At 46.7% G+C, this 26,258-nt stretch overlaps 1 protein-coding gene across 1 annotated transcript; it reads right to left on the bottom strand.

Annotated features, from left to right (window-relative positions):
- Nucleotides 1–2,291: 2,291 nt before the first annotated feature.
- On the bottom strand, nt 2,292–21,377 carry PRDM14 (PR/SET domain 14). The gene is made up of 7 exons (XM_004762385.2): nt 20,658–21,377; nt 20,054–20,107; nt 19,813–19,970; nt 18,354–18,624; nt 13,430–13,632; nt 7,158–7,259; nt 2,292–2,896 (listed from the first exon to the last, which is right to left on the bottom strand). The coding sequence occupies exons 1-7, from the start codon at nt 21,355–21,357 to the stop codon at nt 2,669–2,671; spliced, it is 1,716 nt and encodes a 571-aa protein (XP_004762442.1). The 5' UTR covers nt 21,358–21,377; the 3' UTR covers nt 2,292–2,668.
- Between the last annotated feature and the right edge of the window lie 4,881 nt (nt 21,378–26,258).

The raw sequence follows: 26,258 nt of genomic DNA, 5'->3' as shown, positions 1-26,258 counted from the left end.
TGTATCAGCCCAGAGTTTTAATTTCACCCTACTTTTATGTAATGGTTAGTCTTCTAAATTGACTGCCTTAGTCTTTTTTAAATTATTGTTATAAGTGACTCAAATTATCTTTAAGAATTTTTAAAATATACTTAAGGAGCATCTGACTGACTCAGTCAGTAGAGCATGTGATTTTTTTTTTTTAAAGAGTTTATTTATTTATTTATTTATTTGACAGGCAGAGATCACAAGTAGGCAGAGAGGCAGGCAGAGAGGTGGAAGCAGGCTCCCGGTGAGCAGAGAGCTCTATCCCGGGACCCTGGGATCATGACCTCAGCCCAAGGCAGAGGCTTTAACCCACCGAGCTACCCAGGTGCCCCAGAGCATGTGATTCTTGATCTTAAGGTCTTGAGTTTAACCACCATATTGGGTGTAAAGCTTACTTTAAGAAAAAAAAAAAAAAAGATGAGATACATGTTTTCAATAAACACAAGAGACCTTAAGGGAATTACTAAAGAAGGATGCTGTAAATTGACTCCATTTTCCAAACCAAAAATTGAGCTCTGGAATCTGATCAGGATGATCCAAACCTTGCGGCCTGCTTGGTCCACGTTAAGTGCTATTTGGCATGCGGGCATTTTGGAGTGACTGTTAGAAAAAGGGCAAAAAACAAAAACAAAACCCCAAACAAAACCAAACCATTATTACCTTCCTTTGCTACTATGTTAGTTGGAAGAACAAAGTACTTATTTCGAAGGATTCAACTAGTGAAAAAATCGGCATCACACGAGTTCCTGATGTCTTGCTTTCCTGTTTGACTGTAGAATAAACTAGCAGTCAAAGGCTGCCTAATTACAGGATGAGCCCGGATTTTTTCAAAAGACCATTGTTCTGACTTAATTAACATGAACTAAAACAGTCCTAAAACAACAGGGCACATTCCCATTAGGATAAATTACTCAGCCCCGGTCAACGCAGCAGAGGAGTCCCCAGAGGAAAATCTGTCACTGCCTTTCCACCTGCACTATGGCTCTTTCTCAAAGGACTCTGCTACAGCTGGGAGCCTCCCTCTGGATGGGTCATCTGTTCCATATTGAATTTGCTCCACTTTGAAAGCCATGGACCATGGATAAAGGGTGAAGAAAACTCCTAAGCAGTCAATATCACCATGGCTAGGCATGGGACATAATAGCTTAGAAGTTAGGCTCACCATGGAACACCCATTCTGGTCTTAAATGTCCCATGTGAATATTTAAAAGTAGGTCATTGTTTGCTTTGATACCGGGATAACTGATAGAAAAGGGCCATGTCCTTACCAGGATTCATAGTTGAGCATACTGGTTTGTTCGTTAGGAAGCCGGGTGGTGGAGTGGGCAGACCTGGCTTTGTCCCTTGGAGGTGAAGGCTGCATCACTTCCTGACTCTTAAGCCTTGATTTCCATCTCTGCAGATGGCCAGCGCAAGGGTCCATCTCCCAGGGCTCATGCTCATTTACAAACTTCGGCTACTGTTACGCACATGAGATGAGTTTCTCTCAGGCATGTTAGCACAGATATCCCCCAAGGTTTGCATCAGCCCCCTGATAATGGATTTGGCACATTTTTCTCTTCAGTGGACCTCCATTTTTGACGTTCTAAATACTAGTATGAACGGGATAATCAGACCTGAGAAGATTCTACTTGTCTCTCTGAATGAATTTGGGTTTGAAACTAGAGCAAGACAAAAACACATTTATTTTTTAGTCGACTACAATTTTTAAGCCTTTCTTTGTTTGGTAATAATAATTTTTCTTCCCCAATTACAAAGCTCAAGATGAGGTGAATAAGTAGCTTCTGTGTCCTAGGAGTAATTCTGTACAGTGCTGAACAAATTAACAGGCGACTGTCACGCGATGGGGGAGGAGTGGATACTAGGGGTTGAAAATCAATCCAAGAAAGATGGGAGATTAGGGGCGCCTGGGTGGCTCAGTGGGTTAAGCCGCTGCCTTCAGCTCAGGTCATGATCTCCGGGTCCTGGGATCGAGTCCCGCATCGGGCTCTCTGCTCAGCAGGAGCCTGCTTCCTCCTCTCTCTCTCTCTCTCTCTCTCTGCCTGCCTCTCTGCCTACTTGTGATCTCTCTCTGTCAAATAAATAAATAAAATCTTTAAAAAAAAAAAAAAAAAAAAAAAAAAAAAAAAAAAAAAGATGGGAGATTAATTTATGTCTGAACACTTAGTTACAAGACTAATGAAGCTCAGGGTTGAATGAATTTTTAAAGAATTTATTCTATGAAAAAAAAAAAAAAAGAATTTATTCTATGAAGAATAGACCAGGTAACAGCTACAACCATATTACAACCGGGGACCCAAGGCCACAAGTAGAGAAAAGGTCTTTTTCATCACAAAATCAAACTCTACTCTCAGTGCCCAAAGTAAAATATAGTCCCTCTCTCAGGGTTTGTCTGGAGTTTCCAGACCCGGAAGCTCAATATTAATAGCCAGCTCATACTATCTCTAGATAAATTCACCAAAACTCCATTCCTGTGAAACACATTTCTGTGCAAGCTGGCAAAAATCAATTTGATAATTTCCACTTTTCTGTTTCTCATCTCCATGTAGTTACCCTCTGCCCCTATGACACACCCCCAAAGCAAGGAAAACCCAGACCAGATCTTAGCCTGTGGTTTTCCGTGGTCCCCGTACTCTGAGGGCTAGTAGCCTTCATGGAGCTTCACGTGGGAGTAGAATGCTTCTTGATCTGGGAAGGTTTTTCCACAGATGCCGCAAGAGCAGCCCTCATCCTCCTTGTGCGACCGTCGCACGTGGCTATCATGGGCAGCGTGCGATGCAAAGGATTTACCACAGTACTTGCACTTGAAGGGCTTTTCCCCGGAGTGCTGCCTGATGTGTGTGCGGAGGATGCTGGAGGCTGTGAATCTCTGCAGAGAATGAAAAGCAGAAGAAAAGGTAAACTTCCTTCACCGAGACAGCCAACTAGACCAAGGGCTTAAGTTCACCATTACCGAGCCTTAGTTCTCTGACAGATGAATCTGGGTTTTCAGGCTACAGAGCAGCACGTCTGGTCAACAGTAGCCGCCTTCATGAAAAAGGGCTTGACCCTCAGGAGCCTCCATTTCAACCAGAAATCCCAGCGTAGGTGGATCTAGGACCACACTCCAAGAGAACTTGCATTAGGGGAGTAGCTACTCTTGGCCAAGGTCTCTGCATCTATCAGCATCTTACTGATTTTTTAAAAAAGATTTTTATTTATTTATTTATTTGACAGACAGAGGCCACAAGTAGGCAGAGAGGCAGGTAGAGACAGAGAGAGAGAGAGAGAGAGAGAAGCAGGCTCCCTGCTGAGAAGAGTCCTACATGGGGCTCAATCCCAGGACCCTGGGATCATGACCTGAGCCGAAGGCAGAGGCTTTAACCCACTGAGCCACCCAGGCGCCCCTCTACGATTTTTTTTTTTTTAGGTAAATCTTTCTACCCTATACACGACCTGAACTTACAACTCCAAGATCAAGAGTTGCATGCTCCACTGACTGAGCCAGCCGGGAGCTCTGGTTCCTTTCTCTCTTTTTTTTTAAACTTAAACTTTCTGAGAGACTCCTGGGTGGCTCAGTTGGTGAAGCATCCGACTCTTGATTTTGGCTCAGGTCATGATCTCAGGATGGTGGGAGTGAGTCCCACGTCAGGCTCTGCACAGGGCATGGAGCCTGCTTGGGGTTCTCTGTTCTTCAATCTACCCCTCCACCTGGCTCACACATGCTGCCTCCCTAAAAAATAAGCAAAAACTTGAAACTTTATTATTGGAGATTCTGTGTACCCTTTACGGAGTGTCCCTGAGTGCTTGCCTCTTAACACGACTATAGTACAGTGTCATAGCCAGGACGCGGATGTGGGCCATTTGTCAAACAACACCTCAGGTTGCCCTTTTATTTTTTTAATTTTATTATTATTTTTTAAAGATTTTATTTATTTACTTGACAGAGATCACAAGCAGGCAGAGGCAGGAAGAGAGAGAAGGAAGCAGGTGCCCTGCTGAGCAAAGAGCCTGATGCGGGGCTCGATCCCAGGACCCTGAGATTATGATCCCAGCTGAAGGCAGTGGCTTAACCCACTGAGCCAACAAGCGCCCTCAGGTTGCCCTTTTAGAGCCATACAGATCTCCCCCCAACCCACCTCCCACTTTTTTCTTAAGCTATGGCTGTCACTTATTTGTTCTCCATTTCTACTGCTTCACCCCTTCAAGAATACTACGTTTAGGATTGACTCTTCTCACTCAGCATAATTCTCTGGAGATCCATGGAGGTCTCCATGGATCCAAGTCTCCCCTCCCCTTTTATAAAGGTTTTCTTTATTTATTTGAGACCGAGAGTGAGAGTGAGCGAGAATGCGCAGGGAGAGTGGGAGAGGGAGAAGCAGGCTTCCCGCTGAACAGGGAACCCAATGCGGGGTTCGATCCCAGGACCCTGGAATCACGACCAGAGCCTAAGGCGGGGCTTAACTGACTGAGCCCCCAGGTGCTCCCAGTCCAGGCCTGTTTAATTGTTGAGAAGTACTCCCTGGTGAGGGTGGGCCCCGGGCTGTTCAATCACTTACCCCTTGAAGGACGTCTGGGTTGTTTCTGGTCTGGGTTCTCAAGAATAAAGCTGCGACAAGCATTTGTGTACAGGTAAAGCCTTCACTTCTGGGGTAATGCCCAGGAGGACAACGGCTGGGTTGTATGGCAGTTAAGAAGTTTCATTTTTAGTGCAACTGCCGAACTTTTCCAGAATGGCTGTTAACACTAGTACTTTGCTGTTTCTACATTTTTTCTTGGCCACTTCTGTTCTCTCCCCGATTTATAACCTTTCTCCTCATTCATTTCAGTACTATGCTTTGACCTTTGTCACCTTCAGGCAGTATATTAGAGATATAATGACTCCATTTGGGGGTCCACTGACAGAAAACACCAGGTGGAACTGGTGGCTTCAGATTTGGGGGGAGAAGCACCACACTCTGAGGGGTCTGGACTTGGGTCACTACCTAGGAAGGTGCACAAGCCACACTTGTTTGGAACATGTCAGTCTTCATCCGCTTAAGTAACTGGAGACTAACCCGGGATGCCAAATAACTCGTTCATGTCCTAAGTGGATTTAGTTCCCCTTCAGAGCATCTCTCAACCCCAGCAGAGCTACAAGTCCAAGGTGGGGATCAGAGTAAGAACTCCAGAAACAGGATGTGTTATGGGGCTATTTTGACCTTGCTCTGAATATCCTGCTAGACAGCATGTATCCTCCAGGATAGCCTGCCTTTTTCACACTAATTCACGGTCACCTCCTTCACTCTGCTGGTTCCATCTGGTCGACTCGGGTCTCAGCCTCATTTTTCTCTGTTGATTATTTCCATTCTATTGACATGCAATTTCTTCAGCAGTATTGTTTCCCTAAGCCTGGTACACTCAATCTTTTATGCTTCTTTGGGAGGCTTAGATGTCCCCCTAATATGGCCTGCATTTCTTTTATGGCTTTATCATAAAAAATTTAAGTAACCGGACGATAGGGTCAGTCTATTCCAGTGCTGTCAAACAGGGGCTTTCTGCAGAGATGGAAACATTCTATGTCCATGCTATCCAGCTTGGTGGTCACTAGCCACATGTGGAGGATGAAACCAAACTACAGAATTTTCCATTTCATTTCATTCTTATTAAATAGCCATATACGGTTAATGGCTAACTAAGCACTGGACAGTTCAGATGCTTATCCTCAAAATAAGACATGAAGTGGGGCGCCTGGGTGGCTCAGAGGGTTAAGCCTCTGCCTTCAGCTCAGGTCATGGTCTCAGGGTCCCGGGATCGAGCCCCACGTTGGGCTCTCTGCTTGGCAGGGAGCCTGTTTCTCCCTCTCTTTCTGCCTGCCTCTCTGCCTACTTGTGATCTCTCTCTGTGTCAAATAAATAAAGGAAAAAAATAAAAAGACGAGGTATTTTGGTAAGATTTCTAAAGCCTGGTCAAACTACAGTTCTATTCCAGAAACCCCTAACCACTTAATTGTCTCTTCATTTTTATCACTCAGTATTCTGTATAATGTACATTAGACTCCAGCTGGGCAATGTTGGTCTAGAACGTGGAGACATGGAGAGCCTGTGCTCTTACATACTTTGTAATCATGTCTGCCATCATTAGGTCTCCCTATAAATTAGGGGTGTATTTTTTTTTTTTTAATTTTGTTCGGGGCACCTGGGTGGCTCAGTGGGTTAAGCCTCTGCCTACAGCTCAGGTCATGATCCCAGGGTCCTGGGATCGTGCCCCGCATTGGGCCCTCTGCTCAGCAGCGAGCCGGTTTCCTCCTCTCTCTCTGCCTCCTTCTCTCCCTATTTGTGATCTCTGTCTGTCAAATAAATAAATAAAATCTTAAAAAATAAAATAAAAATTTGTTTGTTTATTTTTTTATTTTTATTTTTATTTATTTTTTTTTTTTTTAAAGATTTTATTTATTATTTATTTGTCAGAGAGAGAGCAAGCGAGAGCAAGCATAGGCAGAGTGGAAGGCAGAGTCAGAGGGAGAAGCAGGCTCCCTGCGGAACAAGGAGCCCGATGTGGGACTTGATCCCAGGACGCTGGGATCATGACCTGAGCCGAAGGCAGCTGCTTAACCAACTGAGCCACCCAGGCGTCCCTTATTTTTATTTTTTTAAAGATTTTATTTATTTATTTGACAGAGAGAGATCACAAGTAGGCAGAGAGGCAGGCAGAGAGAGAGAGGAGGAAGCAGGCTCCCTGCTGAGCAGAGAGCCCGATGCGGGACTCGATCCCAGGACCCTGAGATCATGACCTGAGCCGAAGGCAGCGGCTTAACCCACTGAGCCACCCAGACGCCCCTGTTTGTTTGTTTATTTAAGTACTCTCTACATCCAATGGGGGGCTTGAACTTCCCAATTCTGAGACTGAGTTTCATGCTTTACAGACTGAGCCATGCCAGTGACCTCGGGGGTATATTTCATGACACATGTCTTAAATACCAATTTGGTAATAGGAGGCCGTATCTGACCATCTTAAGCAAACTGGAGCTTTTTTTAGGGGTGGCAATGGGATGGGACTGATAATGGACTAACCAAGAACTCCTTACAAGCTAGGCTTTATGCTTCAAGTTCTTATCCATGAACATCCAAACAGGGCTCAAGGTAGATCCCTTGGAAGGAGGTTCCATTTACCTTTGTACAATAAACACACTGGTATGGTCTGTCTCCAGAGTGGACTCTCGTATGTTTGTTCAGGCTGGAAGACTGAGAGAAACATTTCCCACACGTAGAACACTAAGGTGTAAAAGAAACACACAGTTAATATCACATCTTCATTTTACCATTGTGTTTATCTGGGAGTAATAGGTGAAATATTTTATTTATCCAATGTATGGCTGTAGGCAGAGGTTATAGAACTCAGGCTGACGGGCCTAATTAGGGCAGCAGAAAGACTACCCAGGGCTACGCTGACGATTCTGGAAGTATGGGTTCTGGTCAGATGCTTTAGTTAATACTGCAAAAAGAACAGATAAAATCTCAAGTCTAAATACATGATGTAGGGGCGCCTAGGTGGCTCAGTGGGTTAAAGCCACTGCCTTCGGCTCAGGTCATGGTCCCAGGGTCCTGGGATCGAGCCCCACATCGGGCTCTCTGCTCATCAGGGAGCTTGCTTCTTCCTCTCTCTCTGCCTGCCTCTCTGCCTACTTGTGATCTCTGCCTGTCAAATAAATAAAATCTTTAAATAAATAAATAAATAAATAAATACATGATGTAAAAAATAAGATAGGGACTGACTTTCTGAGAATGAGGCCAAAAAAAATTAAAAGTTAAGCACAGAGAGGTAGATTCAACCTGATTATCTGGCCAAAAAGAGTTCCAGGAGAGAACAAAGTTCTAGAAGACAGATAATAACCAAAGAATGAACAATAAAATTCCTGTCAGTTTAGGACTTGTGCCTTCAAACGGAAACAGTACTTTGTACTGTTTACAAAACAGGAAAAAAAGGGAAAAGACATCCAACCTGACATGTTCTGTTAAAGCTTCAGAATTCCAAAGATAAAGAACAATTTCCACAAAGAAGAAAACCAGTTACTTATAAACAGATAAGAAACAAGTTGCCATCAAATGATGAGAGAAAATAAAAAGATGCCTTGAAGGTTTTTGAAAAGTTTTCTATCTGAAACTTTGTATCTAGTCAAACTATCAAAAACATATGCAAGTAAAACATCCTCAAAGAAGGGGTGTGTGGGGGCGCCTGGGTGGCTCAGTGGGTTAAAGCCTCTGCCTTCGGCTCAGATCATGATCCCAGGGTTCTGGGATCAAGCCCCACATCGGGCTTTCTGCTCAGTGGGGAGTCTGCTTCTCTCTCTCTCTCTCTCTCTCTCTCTCTGCCTACTTGTGATTTCTAATAAATAAATAAAATCTTTAAAAAAAAAGAAGGGGTGTCTGTGCGGCTCAGTCAGTTAAGTGTCTGACTCTTGCTCTCAGCTCAGGTCTTGATCTCAGGGTTTTGAGTTCAAGCCCTGCCCTGGGCTTCACGCTGAGCATGCAGCCCACGGAAAAGAAAGAAAAGACTCAAAATTTTTTCAGTATGTAACTTTAAAAACAATTATTTGAAGATATACCCCAGTATTATAAAAAGGAAATCAAGAAAGAGGAAGAGTGAAAAAAAAAAAAAAAAAAACATTGGAACTAACTTAGGAAGGTGATGACAGCTGTCCAAAGTTGGCAGTTCACAGGCCTAGAAGGCAACAGGTTCCAATATAAGTTTCCCTGCAGAACGCTTTCAGCGAGAATGTCAGTATCATTACGCAATTAGGAAACTACATCTTCCACTTGGAATTAGAAATCCTAGCGAAAACAAAAAGCTTAGAAGTCAAAACCAAATACAAAGAAAGTTAAAAGTCTGGCATAATTTTGAGCAATTGATGGAATATAAGAAACAATGATTTTTGGAAAAATATGCTTCTCTCCATTGGTCAGGAATTTCAGGTTGGAGAAGACTGATATTTCTAAATTCCTGGATAAATTTTTGGGACTTATTGTTATGAACTACAGGGATTTCCTCTGACATTTTTGTGGTCTTCACTAATTTTGCTTGACCAGTCATCTGAAAAGGAGGCAGGTACAATTTAAGTTGTAAATGCTGGAAACAGGGGCGCCTGGGTCGCTCAGTGGGTTAAAGCCTCTGCCTTCAGCTCAGGTCATGATCCCGGGGTCCTGGAATCGAATCCTGCATTGGGCTCTCTGCTCAACAGGGGGCCTGCATCCCTCTCTCTCTCTCTGTCTGCCTCTCTGCCTACTTGTGATCTCTCTCTCTGTCAAATAAATAAATAAAATCTTTTTAAAAAATTAAATAAATAAATGCTGGAAACAGGGCTGGAATACAGGGCTTTCCACTGCTGGTTATACACCCACCATCTTCTGACATTTTTGTCAATCAATCCTTTTCTCTTTCATGAAGAAACTTAATGTTTTTGTTTTTTTGTTTAATGATTTATCTTAGTTTCTGCATGTCTGCTTCATTGGAGAACCTCCCCCTTAATTTCTTCAATTTAAACATTTTGTTTTGAGTTTCTGCAAATTAAATATATTTCACCACCTTAAAAGCTAACTACCAAACTTAGTGTAAAATGAAGAAAACTAAAAGAGCATAAAAAATGTTTGGCAGTAAAAATAAGAAACAGAGGTGCCATGAGAAACTCCACTTGAGATGCTCAGAATGCAACTAGACAAACACTACACGAGCTCAGGACAGAATTCTTGGATAGAGGTCCATACCCATGTGAAATGCCATTTATAGTCATGATATATATATTTGAAAGGTTTTACTTATTTATTTGAGACAGAGAGAGAACAGAGGGAGAGTCAAAGGGAGAAGCAGACTCCCCGCTAACCAGGGAGTTCGATGTGGGGCTCCATCCCAGAACCTTGAGATCATGACACCTGAGCGACCAAGCCACCCAGATGTCTAACCAACGCCACCCCCCCACCTGCCATCTCCCGCGGAGTCATAATAAAAGACAAGACCACTCAGAGAGAGTTTGCAAAGAGATCACTAAAGAACTCTCCAGAACACAAAGGCCATGGGACTCGTCCTCTTGAATTGCCAGTTTAAAATGATTATTCTTGGGATGCCTGGGTGGCTCAGTCATTAAGCGTCTGTCTCTGGCTCAGGTCATGATCCTGTAGTCCTGGGACTGAGCCCCGCATTGAGCTCTCTGCTTAGAAGAAAACCTGTTTCTCCCCCTCCCATTCCGCCTGCTTGTATTCACTCTCTGTCTCTCTCACTGTCAAAACCAAACAAAACAAACCCTTAAAAAAAATAAATAAAACAATTATTCCCCCATCCTACCATAAAACGGGCTCCTTGCTTCCCTCTTCCCAGCTTCCATGCCTTCCTTGTCATCCCTGTCATCTACGGACAGCCTGGTCTACGGTCCCCCAGTTTCAAAGATGGCAGCAGCTGAGTACAGCTTCTCCCCTCAAACCCCTACCCAAGACCACCACTGTCTCCAGAGTTTAAGCGAAGGACCCGGCCAACATTTTAGCAGAAATATCTTTTTTTTTTTTTTTTAAGATTTTATTTATTTATTGACAGAGAGATCACAAGCAAGCAGAGAGGCAGGCAGAGAGAGGAGGAAGCAGGCTCCCTGCTGAGCGGAGAGCCCGATGCCGGGCTCGATCCCAGGACCCTGAGATCATGACCTGAGCCAAGGGCAGCGGCTTAACCCACTGAGCCACCCAGGCGCCCCTAGCAGAAATATCCTGATGGAGCTCTGATAACCTTCAAGATGCCCTTCAGCTTCTACTTTCTTAACCAACACCCTTTGATCTAGCTGCAGCAAGTCTGACAAATATCCCAGCGGCGCACATCCCCTCAGGTTAGGATCACTTGCTGTGCTAACTGGAAAGGAAAACGCTGCCAATGAAAATTAGGCATACCACCCCTTGTTAAACACAGTCCGTTTCTGAAAACATACACTTCAGAAACATAAAAACCTAGAACTGATAAACTATGGCTTGAAAAATAGTATTACAAAAGCACGTAGCAATAGACCTATTTTCCAAGGACACATGTGGACAGATCACAGGACAAATACAGAGAGCCGATAAAATATAGTGCAAACGTTTAATCCATGTTATCAATTAAGATGCACATAAAAGCAAAATACTATTTCATCCACCAAAATGGCAGCATGGAAGGACAACGGTCGGTAAGAGACCCCGTGTTGCCTCCTTCACAGGAAGGCTCATCGTCTGCATTATAAACCCACATCTTCCCCAGAAAGCTGTTCAGCTCTCCATTCGAGCCTTCAAATTATACACAGTCTATGACCCAGTTTTTCTACTTCTAGGAATCTATCCCAAGGAAGTCATCAAAAGTGGAAAATTGTGATGATTTCTATGGAATATTGTTCACTGCAGACACACTGGGGAGAAATCTGCACGTTGGGAGATCGGTTACATAAGTGAAGACCCATCCATATCACGCGCTGATGCAGTCATTCCTAAGTTTATAAATTACTTATGATTTGGTGTTAAGTCAGAAAAGCAGCCTCATCGTAACCCCAAGTGTATTAAAAATATGTGCATGTTCACATAAACACATCGAAGAAAAATTACACCTTAAATGTCTTCATGTGGGGCATGGCCTATCAGGTGGCTTGCCGGGTTCTCTCCAAATTCTAATTACCAAGCATATATTCTCTTCTCATGTTAAAAAGTACAAACTGGAAATAAAAAACTAAATGTTGATTGAGTGAAAGGGAAAACTGCTCTTGACTTTTTTTTAAAGACTTTATTTATTTATTTGACACACACAGAGAGAGATGATCACAAGTAGGCAGAGAGGCAGGCAGAGAGAGAGGGGGAAGCAGGCTCCCTGCTGAGCATAGAGCCCAACTCGGGACTCGATCCCAGGACCTGGAGACCATGACGGGAGCTGAAGGCAGAGGCTTAATGCTCTGAGCCACCCAGGTGCTCTCTTGACTTTGTTCTTAATCCTATTCCCAAAATGACAGCGGTTGGAGGCATCACTTGGTGTTTTTCCATTTGTGTGTGAGCATATCATGCGTGGCCTCCATAATAAACCATTTCAAATGGTATCACTCTATCCATATTCTGCAACTTGTTTGGCTTAATAAGCAAACCATAATTTTTTACAACCACTTGTGTTGATGAACACAGGGTTATCTCACTTTTTACTGTCAGAATACTGGAATGTAACTTTTCCTCTTTTTCCTATCCATGGGTGAGAAATAATTTCACTGTCTTAATACTTCAAATGTTCATAGAATTCTGGTTAAGTATGTGCTTTTCTGTGGGAAGTGGGATTTGGAGGAGTCTGGGGTGTTGCGGATATCTTCATAGATCTAGACCACCAAGGGGCTGTTAAAAACTAATTGTAGGGGCACCTGACTGTCTTGGTGGGTTAAGCCTCTGCCTTCAGCTCAGGTCATGATCTCAGGGTCCTGGGATTGAGCCCTATGTCGGGTTTTCTGCTGAGCAGGGAGCCTGCTTCCCCCTATCTCTCTCTGCCTGCCTCTCTGCTGACTTGTGGTCAAATAAATAAATAAACTTAAAAAAAAAAAAACTAATTGTATTACATGTCTTTTAATAAGCAAAAAGGAATTCTTAGATTATTGTAAAGATACTCAAACTTTACAGGAATAAATAATGCCATGATTGTTTGGGATTTTTCTGGAAGCGTAGCTGTGAATGGGAGGGGGTGCAAAAGGGCTATTTTATGAAAACCGCTCTCAGTTTTCTAAAGAAAAAGACTGGGACTCTGGAGTCACTCAGGCGGTAACCTCATCAGCTAGTCCTGACAGGTCCGGAAGTCAAACCCGTATCTGTCTGCACCCAGGTCCCATCCTTTCTTCTAGGTAAGCCCAACGGTCACTTGTACTTTTTTTGCACCAAGCCTGGCAGCGTGACCAGCTATCTGGAATGGCAGAAAATGGCTCCCTATTGCCTTTGTTGCTTTTCTTCCTGACAAAATCCTCGGTGTGCCACAAAGGCCTTCCATTCCCTGGCCATGCCCATGCTTCATGTTTGTCTATAATTGTCAATATGCCTGCACAGATAATGGAACACAATACAGTTACCTAAAAGCATGTATAGGCTCCTTCCCACCTGGAATGCCTCGACCCTCTCCTATCCCCGACCAACCCTGCCCTGCATATGAATCAGACACCCGTTGTCCTTCTGGACTCATCTCAAGACCACCCCCTTGCTCTGTGCCCCTCTCTATCTGTGCATCTGTCCCCAGCACTCTGTCATGGCTCCAGCTCGCATCTGCCCTTCAAGGCACCGTTCCCTCACAGACCCTGTGTCATCGGGCACTGTGTCCTAGCAGCTCAGACCTAGGGGACCCTCGGTATGGACTCAGGGGTTTGAGGAAGGAGCACGGAAGCCAAGGGAGTCATGGGCCGCCTGTCATTCCCCGCCCACCTTCTTACCTTGTGAGGCCGGTGCTTCTCATGGACGTGAAGGACATGGATGCGGAGCCGGTCCCGCTTCTCAAAGGATCGTTTGCAGAGATTGCAGGGGAATTTCCTGTCACCCTTGTCCACACAGGGGGTGTACTTCAGATGCTTATCTCTATAATATTTGTAGGTAAATACTTTTCCACATCTTTCACATCTGTAGCCTTCTGCAGCCTCTGTCAAACACAGGGTTAGGAATAAGGGCCTGTGGCTTAGTGAGTTCCCATCCCTCATTTTTAACTTCCTCCCAAAGGATTTTTTAAAACTTTCATGACAATTTTAAACATATGCTAAAGTCAAAATAATGGAATAATAAACCCTAATGGGCTCAACACCGAGCTTTCACAATGTCCAACTCAGAGCTAATTTCGTTTTCATTTGTATCACTTGCCTCCATGACTATTTCAACACTAATAATCATTTTGGTTCATAAATACCTCAAACTGCAATCTATTAAAGATAATACTTTTTTAAAAAGTAGTAACCATATTGTTATACCTAAGCAATTAACTCTTACTCCTTAAAGAAATACATGTGTACACACAAGTTTAATTATTTTCCAATAAGTTCAATTTCGGATTCCAAGTCTTTTTGTTGTCTATGGTTTGCTATGTTTGTTCAATCTCTCAATTTGTAGGTTCTCCTTCCCTTTTGTTTAATGAAATGTATCTGCTGAAGCCCTGCCTCCAGCCCTATTTAAGAGCACTTCAACTTTACAGTTCCTTTTTTTTTCTTTTTTTAAGATTTATTTATTTGAGAGGAGGAAGAGAGAGAGAGAGAGAGAGAGAGCAAGCGCATAAGCAGGGGGAGAGGGAGAAGCAGGGAGCCCAGTGAAGCTGGATCGATATGAGGACCCTGAGATGACCTGAGCAGATGCTTAGAAGGCAGACACTGAACCCACTTAACAGACTGAGCCATCCAGGTGCCCCACCCAACCCTACAGTTCTTCTCTTCTTTTTTAAAAAAATATTTTATTTATTTGGCAGAGAAAGAAGGAACACAAGCAGGGAGAGTGGGAGAGGGAGAAGCAGGCTTCCCACTGAGCAGGGAGCACAATGCGGGGCTCAATCCCAGAACTCTGGGATCATGACCTGAACTCAAGGCAGATGCTTAACGACTGAGCCACCCAGGCACCCCATCAACCCTACAGTTCTTTTTTTTTTTTTTTTTTTAGATTTTATTTATTTATTTGACAGAGAGAAATCACAAGTAGGTAGAGAGGCAGGCAGAAAGAGAGAGGAGGAGGCAGGCTCCCTGCCGAGCAGAGAGCCCGATGCGGGACTCGATCCCAGGACCCTGAGATCATGACCTGAGCCGAAGGCAGCGGCTTAACCACTGAGCCACCCAGGTGCCCCATCAACCCTACAGTTCTTAAACAGACTCTTGACTGGACTGGCATGTGTTGGGAGGTTAGGTTAACATACCAAACATACATACTGTGTCCCTTTCAGATCAGGCTAAGCTCTAAGTTCAGGGCAGTTCACGTTGGTCAATGGCGCCCAGACAATGATGGACACCAACAGCTTACTTCCTAGACTTCACAAGGGCTGTTCCCATTGGCCCCATTCACAAAGTCTTAGGTACCTGTTTAGCTTGCCATTTGCCTCCCTGAACTTCTGGAAAGGATTCCAGAGCAAGAACCAAAATGCAGGGAGTAAGGATGACCATTATCTTGCCTTCTCTTGTATTCAAAGGGTTATCATGATGATTAATTTAATCCTATCACTTATTGAGCTCTTACCAATACGAGTGATACTATCGCTGAGTGATAGACTTAATACCCAGAAAGGTAAATCTGTTTTTATCCATGGAGGAGGGAGGGGGAGAGAGGTTAGAGAGGGTTCAGCGGACTCTAGCAAGGGAGGCCCCAGGTCCAGGGGTGTCTATTGTTGGGGGAGGGGAGAGTTCTGGGGCCACCTACAAAAGCATCCCTGCAGAGGACACTCTGGATTCCAGAGGATCAAGTGGCTTTGACTGTGAATGCATCATCGAGACCCCATTGTCTGGCCCCAGGGAGGGAGAGAAGAGCCAGCAGTAAGTATATGCAGGAGTCTGTAGATGGAAATCTTCTTAGCACCGGGTCTGCAGGGAAGCTATCCATCAGGGGCTTTGTTAGTTGATAACTACATCCCAGGCACGTTTAACAGGTGGCTAAGGAAATAAACCATTCATTAAGTAAATAACCAGGAAGGCAACGGCCAACCCCAGGACTATCCATTGCCTGGGATGTCTATCACTTTCATTGAGGTGCTAATCCGCTCAGAATTCCCTTGCTGGGATGGTTTTAGATCAGAGCCAGCATTTTCATTGGTCAAAAATACCGGGCCTTCCTGTTCCAGCAGTGGGAAGAAGATAGGGTCTACAAGATAGGGATCAGTAATATTACAATTCAAAGCACTAAAGCACAGCAAAATTCAGAATCATGCTTCAATATTGAGTGTGCAGAAGAACCGCTTAGGCAAAAAAAGGACAAGCCATCCTTCCTAATTAGGGCTCCGCTGCCTACATTTTCTGCTCAAGTCTTTGGAAATTTTACTTAACCTAATGATTTTACCCTGTTCCCTTTTCTTCTTTCTTTCCCTCCCCACCCCATGTCCCACCTCGGTCAACTCCTCTTTTTAGCTGAGGGGTTTCCCAATATTGACAATGATGCTTCCTGCCCCACCACACACAGTTCAGAGTTTCGTAACAATTAAGAGCCCTCTTCACATTCCACACCTCCATCCCCCAAAACACACACTCTGCAGGCCTGCATACTCAAATAACCCGCCCACATAGGGTCCAGACTCTTCCCTCCCACTCAAGACCTGAAAAGGCGAAGTTCCCACCAATCCTCGCCAAAAGCCTTTGAGGAAAACAGTTCTTTTGAGAGGAGAGAGAAATTTTCATTTTTCTTTCCTTTTTAAACTTATCCCAAACCACTTCACAATAGAAAACAAATGAATTCATCCATAATTCTTTCCAATGAATTAAATTGTTTACCAAGTTCCTTCCATACGTTGTCCCAAATACGTATTATTCAACCCCGCTTACTATTCTAAGCCTTCATCCCTATTCCTTGTTACCAGATGGGAATTTCTGATTTCTGCATATTAGTCTATATGTTCATATACCATCATTTGTGTAAGAATTATTCCACTATTGAGTATTTAGGTTGTTTGCTATTTTTCACTAATAGGAATGGTGCCGTAATAAAAATCCTCAGGGACAAAAGGTTTCCCTTCTGGACTATTTTCTGAAGACAAATTTCGGGAAGAGTATTCTTGAGAAATCAAAAGTCATGATCACTGTAATAGCTGAGTGTAGTTTGTGAGTTATGAAGCATGGATTTGTTTCTCAAATCCATTTTTCACTTTTGTCTCAAGTACAGTACACTTTGGAAGTGACCAAAAAGGTTACTTGGTTTGGTGCTAAGTAAGAAACAACTGTGAGGTCCACAGACTTCAGAGAGTCCTACAATCTCACCACCACCCCCTGACTTTATCCCTTTGCCATTCACATGTTGGGGGTAGCAGGAAGATAGTTTACCAAAACAGTTCTGACAAGCCCTCACTATTTGGACTTTTGAAACAAGAGGCTGTTCATCACTCACTTCCGAATCCCTGTGAGCATGTCTTTTCTTTGGCTTCACTATTCCCCAAACTTGGGTTGCCTTCCCTCTCCCAGCCCAACACCATCTCATCCCTAAGCAGCGTTTCCCGTGTTGGTCCTAATGTCTTCTGCTTTCATTCAATATCCAGGAGTCGGGGATATTAAGGTATTTAGAATTATTTCCTGCTCTGAAGGGTCTCGGTTTACAAGGGAGATTTGCACGCATACAATCACGTAGTGTGTGATGAAAGCAATTCACTTTTCCTTTTTTAACTTGTTACTTATTACATCTATTATAACATAAGGTGGGCTTCAGTAGTATTACACACATACAGTAATTTGCATTTATCTCATATAACCTACTAGATCAGGGGTTCAGCTTTTGTGTGCATGCAAAAATCAGTCAGAAAGCGTTTTAAAAATGCAAATTCCAGAGGCTCACTCCCAGGGAGTGGGTTTCTGGTCCTCTAGGTTCGTGCTGCTCACACGTTGTCCAGGGGCCAACCGCATCGGCCTCCCCTGGAAACTTGATAGAAATGCGGGATATCTCAGGTCCCAGCCCTGACTGAGAATCTGCATCTTTCCAAGATCCCCAGATTCTCACACCCACATTAAAATTTGAGAGCAAGAGTGTAGCTCAATGTTTCCCAAAGGCGCCTAAGATCCACAGTAAGAAAAACATTTTCTATTTGAGACTCAGCACACACACATCTCCATTTGAAACAAAAACTTCACCAAAACAATGCTTGCTCCTACTTTAGATTCGCATCGACAATTTCTATTCTACTTTATTCTAATTCTGTTATTATATTTTTTCCTTTAAAGATGGTCTAAAACACTAAATTGATTTCCCACCACATTAAGGTGCTGCAAACCCCATTTGGAAAGCCCTGCTCTGGACAGAGTGTTGATGGGAGTCATCGGCTGTATCAGTCTGAGCAGAAACGAACCAGAAACTGGCTCACCTAGGCAAGAGGTTGCATCCATTTATTTTGCTTCTATTTTTTTCTCCGGAAGGAGGTGAAGGGGGAAAAAGAAAAGGTATCCTTGTGAATAGAAGTAGCTTCAGCAGCTTTGGAAAGATGAAGGCATTTTCCTCCAGCTGGGTAGTGCCCCCTGGTTAGAGACACCCTCCCTTAAGTCTCCTGGGCAGGGCAGCATTAGCCTCTGATGGGGAGGAGCTCCACAGGTTAGCAGACAGGTCATTGGTAGGGGGTGGTGGTGGGGGTGGTGTTTCATGTTCAGAAAAGAGCCAAGTCCTTCCACCAGAAGAGCCTCACTGGGAAAGGCAAAGGTGTGCACTCACCTTCAGAGGGCCCAGGCGCCTGCTTCCCCTGTTCTGTGACTTGAAGGCTCACAGGAATGTCCAGAAACTTTTCATAGCAGTCTCCGTACCACACAAGGAGCTCTTGGTTCGGGCAGATCTCCTTGCAGCTCTCATAAAAGATCTGCCCTTGACACTGCACGGCAACTAGGTTCTGCTCCTTGGGGAAACGGGCACAGTTGACATAGGACATCCAGTTCCCTGCACCTCCTTTGCCATCTATAAAGTGGCTCAAATGACCATCTTCAAAGATCTAAATAAAATAAAAACAAAGTTTAAAATGTATTCCCCCCACCCTATAAAGTAAACTTACTTACTAAAAATTTATAGTCCAAATCTCAAGCATGAGTCTACTGAATATATTTATTATTTATTAGTATTAAGCCCAAATAGAATTATTAGCTTAAGAATAGCTCTATAGGTGCTGTGACATTCTTTCTTTCTTTCTTTTTTTTAAGATTTTACTTATTTGATAGAGAGACACAGCGAGACAGGGAACACAAGCAGGGGAAGTGGGAGAGGGAGAGAAGCAGGTTTCCTGCCGAGCTCCCTGCTTGATGCAGCCTCGTTCCCAGGGCCCTGGGATCATGACCTGAGCTGAAGGCAGACACCTAATGACTAAGCCACCCAGGAGCCCCTGCTGTGGCATTTTTTAAAGATTCTTACTCTCATCACTTGCTTAATTTCCACATTTCTATAGCGAGTATGTTAATTCCATAAGCAGAGAAAAGGGAAACAAGAGAAGGTTGCATTTAATTCCCAACTTAAAGACAACCAATTAGTTTTGTGCTTTATCCCCACCTAGTTGTCATGCATATTAGCAGAGCCATATTTTAATTCTTTCTCTGCTGTGGGCAATTCCACCAGCTCCAGTGTTTTGTTATTATAAGCAACTTTGTGATTAACATATTCCACATACTCCGAATTTCAGATTACCTTAATAAACCATATTCCTAGAAGTAGAAAATCAAGGTCAAGGGGAGGGATCGGATATATTGACAAACTGGAGTCCTACTAGCATGTCCCAAACAGAATCAAGAGTATCAGTTTTTCCAAAATCCACAGCTAATTTCACAGGCAAATGATATCACAAATTTAAAAATGTGTTTTTATTCTCTTTGGCCTATTCTTAGCACACTGTGTATAACCTCTAAAGCATCTGGTGTTGCCTACAAATATAGACAAATACGAATTCTTTGAATGTATATTCCACTGCTACTCTTCCACAAAACACCAAGAATGCATGCAGAGGTATCTTGGTGGAATGAGCATCAGCCTTTCCTTCTCTTCATCTTGTAAAATGGACAGCTGGGACAGCTTGGACAGCAAGAGTGTGCCCTCTCCCAGGCTAGGATTCTCCCAGAGGGCCAGAAGCCCACACTGTTTCCCACCAGTGTCAGTTTCCACTTTGTAGACCCACCAGAAGCATAATTTCATTTACCTCCCACATCAGAGAATTGTCTCCATACGTCTTGACTTCACTGGCGTTGACCACTTTACCTTGAAAGGGCCCAAACCTGACTCCTTTAGCAATGAGGCTGCTGCAGAACACGCCAAAATGCCGCAGGTCACCGAAGGTCGTCTGCTTGAGGCAGAGACCTAGCGGAAAGCCAAGGTAGGAAAGCCAGTGAGAAAACTGTATTCCTTCAGGGACAGAAATCCAGGCAAGAAGCCCTGCCTACCTTCTGGTAGCTGAAGGGAGTCTTTATCCAGAGTTTGACAGAGAGAATCGGATCCTAGAAAAAAGGGTTAAATTTTATTTTTCATAAGGTGTTTCCCTCCCTACTTCTTGGAGGTTAACCATTATCCTTTATGTTTTTCCTGCTCCTTTTACATATAAAATTTCTCCTTTGAGACTGAGAACAACCCTTGCAAAGTTATGTAATTAACCCCATTCTGCAAATTTAAATAACTTGAGAATCGGAGATAATGCTGGGACTAAGGGCAAGCTAGGTGGGGAGGCTGGAACTCCCAAGTAGGAATTGCATGAGGCTCTCACAGAGATACCCGGTACAGCCTGGTAGAATCTGATCCCAGCTGACAAGTCCACTGTGTGAAGCATGTGTCTCCTGACCCTCAGCTTCTGCTAAAAAAACCTTAGGAACCATGCATTTAGGCAAGAAATGAGCCACGTGTCCCCAAGCTCCATACTCTGATGGGAAATATGTACACTTCGCCACCAGACTTGGGACAGTCTCAGAGCCACCTTGATGCCCCCCTTTCCCACTCCTGCTCCCACCTGTATTCCCAGCCAATCTGACTCCCTCCCAATATGACCACCTTTACCAGAGCTGTCTGTGGGGACCAGGAAGCCGGAAATAGCATGGTGCAGCGGGGCGGAGTGCTCCACGCTGGGAATGACCCCGAACAGAACTAAGTGCAGGTCCTCCTGGGTGAAGTGGTAACGGTGAGACGACTTTCCTGGTTGGCTCGGGAGTTTGGAACCCTCCTCAGACCGCTTGCTGGGTGAGTAGTGTAATAACTGAGGCGTCTTCAGCCCCTCCGGCAACAAGGAAGCATTTGCAGCCGACGGCGGAATTAAAATCTCAGGTCCACAACACTGCCCATTGTCGCTTCGGCCACTAATGTGTCCCAAGTCTTCACTGGTGGCGCCTGTATACTCGTGGCTGCTGTTGAAGCGAGGCACCTCTCTGGGGAGGTGGGGGACTGGGAACCACGGAGACAGCTTGCTGTACCAGGGCAGATCGTAGAGCGGCTCCCTCTGCAGTGCCAGGCTGGAGTTCAGCAAGGGAGGAGCCGGCCGGAAGGCAAAGGCGGGCAAAGCATGGGATGCAGACACTGCGGCCTCCAGCTGCGGGAAAGGTTGGAAGTCTTCCTCCGCAGTGGTTAGCATGTTCCCATAGTGGCCATAGGACGGGAAAGGCATGTAGTAGGCGTCCAGGTGTTGAGGGGTGCGCTGGATCCTTTCGGGCGCGTAGCACACCTTGTCCTGGGGTCCAGCTTCACCTGGTGGCCGCAGAGCCATCCCCGGCAACAGCGCGCCGCGCGTCTGCGGGAAAGCAAGCGCAGCTGAGGGGCGCGGGGCGCGGCGGCCCCGCTGCCACTTGCCTACCCTCCACCATCCAAGTTAGCCCCGGGTCCAAGGGAATCGCATAAAGCTCCCAGTTCGATCCCGCAAGCCCTACCCCCACAAACAAGGCAAAACAGAACTGCAATGCAAACACACACACAAAAACCCCAAACGAAAAACCTTCCGGGATCTTGCTCGACTCCAAGTTCCCGTAAGTGTCGCTTTTGCCTTCTCTCCCCCAAGCACACCTTGACCAAGCACAGCTGGTTTCCAACAACCCATTCTCTACTACCGAACCCAAACCCGGCTCCTGCAAAATCCTTCTGAAGTTCCCTCTTCCGCCCGCTCCTCTGCTCTTTTACAGAGTGGGTCGGAGCCCCCCGGGCCCTCCTACTCCAGGGGACTGGAGCCGAGCGCGAGGCCTTACTGGGCTTTCGAGCAGGCGGCTGCTCCAGGAGCTCCTGGGTACCCAGAGGCGAAGGCAGGGTCAAGGGCCCCCGGGCGGTTCGCGCAGAAGGAGACGCGCTCCCGGAGCCAAGGAGAGGTCCGAAAGGCCGCCGCCCCTCCTCGAGCATAGGGTCTGACCCCGCGGACCCACGGGCCCCGCTGCCGCGACGAGGAGGGCGCCACCTTGGGCTCTCCTCAGAGCTCCGCAGCCGGCGCCGGGTTTGCCACGTGGGCCGAGTCCCGCCACATTCCCCAAGTCCCTCCGGGAACCCTGGTCACTCCACCTGGGGGGTTAGGGAGCCTGGGGTCGCAGACAAGGACGAGCCTCAGGCCAGGTGGGAGAGACGCCTCGGCGGCCACCGCCCCCACACCGAAATGATAGCGTTTTAAAGGACACAAGTTCACCAAGGCCGAGGAAGGGAGCCCCTTCAGGGCCGGCGGGTCTCGAGGGCAAGATCAATGAGCCCAATAAGGAAACCCAGCGGGGTCGTGACTCAGAAATTAAAGAACACGGGGTCAGGAGAAGAGGTCAGCCACGACGAAGCATCTGCGTCTCCTCCTGAGCCCCCAAAGGCGCTCGACTCCTGCCCTCCTCTGACCGCAAAGATAAGCCACTTGGGGCTCGCAGACCACTTAAGGAGTGAAAGCCCCAAGCGGGCCAAACGGCCACCCAGGACGAACTCCGCCAGCGCCTGCTTCCTACGCTCCCCCACCGCCCAGGCGGCCGACGGCCCCGGGCCACCGCGGCGCCCCAGCCCGGCACCCACCTTCAAGAGCGCCGCCACTGGGCGGGCGCCTCCAGGACCCTGACGGTGGCGCGGGCTCCGCACCGGCAGGCTTTGGGCGCGCCGGGAGGGTCGAGCGGGGGGTTTAAGAGGGCAGCGGGCGGGCGGGGCCGCGGGGCATAGAGAGGGCGAGGGTGGGGAAGGGACGCGGCCCACGCAGGTCCTCAGTCTGTCTCCTCCCCGCCCACCGCAGCCATTGGCCGACGCTCCCTTTAGCCCTCCAGTCCCCAGGGGGTCGCGCATTTAACTCCTCAGGTCTCCAATCCCTTCCCGGGACCCTGCCGAGAGCGCTCGCCGTCAGCCTTCTGCGGCTGGCACCATTGCCCCTCCAGGTTCGAAAGCCTGGACAGGAGTTGCCAAGGGTCCCGGATAAGGCCCGGTGCTCACGCATCGACCCCGAACCCGCCGGGTAAGGCTGAGACTTGCGTCCCGGGGTCTCGCCCCTGCCTCTCGGCTTTTGAGTTCCCAAGAACCAAGCCTGGCCGAAGGCGCCGTCAAGCCCCAAGGACCGGGTGGGTGTTTGTCCCTGATACCTCGAGGGGAGGCTGGCACCGGCCGCCCCTTGGGCTGGGAAGCGGGGCCTCGCGGGTCGCGGGTGGGGGCACCTGGACGCGGTGGGCTCGGCGTCCGGGACGCTTCCGAGGTTTCCTGGGGGTCGTTTAGCCCTCTCCGGGACGTTTTCTCAAGTCGCTTTTCGAAGTCGGTGCTCCCGCCCTTTGCGCCGCCGCGGCTGCCCCCGGGGAAGGCGCCAGACCCAGACGCACGGGGCTCAGAAAAGCAGGGTCCAGACCCGTACTCGGCGCTCGAAGACTGCATTTTTATTCTGTGTACCGACCACTGAGGGAAAGAAAGGAGCACTTAGGGCCATTCACATTCACATGTAAGCATCTAGGGTGGGGGAGAAACCCTTGTAATGCCGGGTGACCTTGGCCAGGTTTCTTGCCGCCCCAGCCGCTGCTGCTTTGCAAAGTGGGGCGTAAACCCTCACGCCAGGCCTGACCTTGGCTGGTTACTAAAGAAGGAGGGCGGGAAAAGGAGGAAGCATCCAGACGGCTAAGAGACGCGGGCTAAGGTCCCAAAGCTGGCGGAGGAGAGAGACCCTTGGTCCGGTGCAGCTTCCTCCATGGCCGCACCGACCTTCGAGAGCCGCCGCAGCCGGGCGGGCGCCCAGGCCGCGGGCGCGGCGATGCGGGAGCAGGGAAGGAAGGCGTGGGGGCCCGCGGTCTTCGAGGGCCCCTGGAGTGCGCGCCTGGCCGCGTCCCGCTTGCACGTGCGGGGCCAGGTCACCGCGCCCGCCCTCGGTCCGCGGGGCCAGCGCTGCTCGCGTGCAGACCTGTTTCCCAGCCGCACCGAGCATGTGAGATGAGAGCTCATCCCGGATGGGGTGACAAGGAGCTCAGGGTTTCCTTCTCTCCGTGTGTTAGATCTCTACCCAGTGCTTACGAGAACTTGGCTAATAGTCTAAAGAGTTCCCGACGAATCTTTCCTCAAGGGACAGCAGCTCTAGAAAGGGTCTTCTCCTTGGAAAGGCCCAGTTAAGTCCTGCTGCCGGCTTATCCAGGAGGTAGCCCACCCTCGGACTCCACTACCCACTTCCATTACTCTAGCCTCCTTCCGCCCAGACCTCACCTGTAGGATTTGAAGACAGGCGCCGACACTTGGGTGGTCTGTGGCAGTCAGGTCCTTAGGAGCCATTTACTAGAGCGGTCACTCACTGGTTCTAGTTTTATTTTAACAAAAGCAACGGGAACCTTATCTTCAAGCCTTGTTATGGAAATAGAGTTTCAGATATTTTAAAAAGAAATAATTATAAGACTTGCTGGTTTAGAATAATCATAAAGTGAAAGTAGAAGTTGCTGACTGCCTCCTCTTCCTACTCTCCGGAGGCAATACTGATGAATAGTTTGGTTTATTCCTACCCCCATTGGTTTATTTGGTTTAGACCTACCCGCATTCCTTTTTTTAAAAATACCATACTTTTAAATTGCGTTTATGTATGTGGGATTTTTTTTTTTTAACAAAATGGGATTTTACTTGTGTGCAGCTTTTTCTCACTATTAGTCATTGCTCCTATCAGTACAGAAGGATTAACTGTATTCCTTATAATGGCTGTAGAGTACAGAAATTATTTTTATGGGTGTGGCTTAGTTTTTTAGCCTCCTCTGGAAAAGTATTTAAGTTGTTGCCAGTTTTTCAACACTTCAGGCAACTTCTGGGAACATTATTATACCTGTCTGATAAGTACCTAGGTGTGAAACTGCTGGCCTCACAGGTACCAACATTGACTTTTTTTTTTTTAAAGATTTTATTTATTTGACAGAGAGAGACAGGGCAGAGAGGGAACAGAAGCAGGGGGAGTGGGAGAGGGAGAAGCAGGCTTCCTGCTGAGCAAGGCGCCCAATGTGGGGCTGGATCCCAGGACACTGGGACCATGACTTGAGCCAAAGGCAGATGCTTAATGACTGAGCCACCCACATGCCCTAACATTGAACTTTTTTTTTTTTTAAAGATTTTATTTATTTATTTGACAGAGAGAGATCACAGTAGGAGAGAGGAAGGGAAGAGATCACAGAGAGAGAGGAAGGGAAGCAGGCCCCCTTCTGAGCAGAGAGCCCGATGTGGGACTCCATCCCAGGACCCTGAGATCATGACCTGAGCCAAAGGCAGCGGTTTAACCCACTGAACCACCCAGGCGCCCCCCTAACGTTGAACATTTTGATAGGACTTCAAACCACGCCGATTTATATCTCCACCAAGGGCCAAGTGCCCTGCTTCTCCACACCCTCACCTAATATGAATATTGCCAATCCTTTAAAGCTATCTTTCATGTGAAAAGTGGCATCTTATTTTAATTTGGTTTTAATCATCTATCCATTAAATTTCCCGAATGCCTTAGCTATTGATGTGCTGGGCGCCAAGACTGACCCGGGAAATACAATTGTGAGCAAAGCAGCCCCATCCAGCTTTGGTCCCTGTAACAGTCTTATGAGGAAGATAAGTGTTTGTGTGATTACTTGATGGATGTGCAGCTATGAACTGGGATGGGCCCAGAGAAGACAATACAGGGGAATGGGAAGAGGAGCATGTCCTGACCTAGGCAGGGAGGACAGGAAAGGTGCCTGCCCTATGAGATTGACAAGATCTGCAGAAGTTAACTAGATGATGAGAGCAGGTGGTTTTCCATGTTGAGGGCACACTTGGGGCCAAGGCCCTGAGGCCTGGAGGAAGCACAGCTGCTTCACAGGACTGAAGGGCTCCTGGCATGGTGGAGACAGCTGAGGAAATCACAGAATCAGCAGAGGCCAGGTCTTTCAAGGGACACTGGTAAGTGTCTTTACTTCCTTACTTGCAAGTGTTTATTGAAGGAGTAATAGGCAGTCTTTAAAAGGGATAGGAAGGGGTACTTTGGTGCTCAGTGGGTTAAGCCTCTGCCTTTGGCTCAGGTCACGACCTCAGGGTCCTGAGATCGAGCCCCCCACTCTGCTCTCTGCTCAGCAGGGAGCCTGCTTCCCTGCCCCCCACCTGCCTCTCTGCATACTTGTGATCTCTGTCAAATAAATAAAATCTTTTAAAAAATAAATAAATAAAATAAAAGAGGTAGGAAGCTATTGCAGCCATCAGGAT

Source organism: Mustela putorius, unplaced genomic scaffold (assembly GCF_011764305.1).
Source record: "Mustela putorius furo isolate JIRA1106 unplaced genomic scaffold, ASM1176430v1.1 tig00003846_pilon_pilon_pilon, whole genome shotgun sequence".
In the NCBI taxonomy this organism is placed as follows: domain Eukaryota; kingdom Metazoa; phylum Chordata; class Mammalia; order Carnivora; family Mustelidae; genus Mustela; species Mustela putorius.
Note: the sequence above shows the minus strand (reverse complement) of the source record. Positions and strands in the feature narration are given on the sequence as shown.

Bases quoted from the DNA above. Each gene is read 5' to 3' on its own strand.
- PRDM14 (XM_004762385.2), bottom strand. From the start codon at position 21,357: ATGGCTCTGCGGCCACCAGGTGAAGCTGGACCCCAGGACAAGGTGTGC. The intron at 19,971-20,053 runs GTAGGCAGGGCT...GCTTTCCGCTAG, and splicing joins CTCCCTTCAGCTACCAGAAG to GTCTCTGCCTCAAGCAGACG. The intron at 18,625-19,812 runs GTAAATGAAATT...TATTTTATTTAG, and splicing joins ACAATTCTCTGATGTGGGAG to ATCTTTGAAGATGGTCATTT.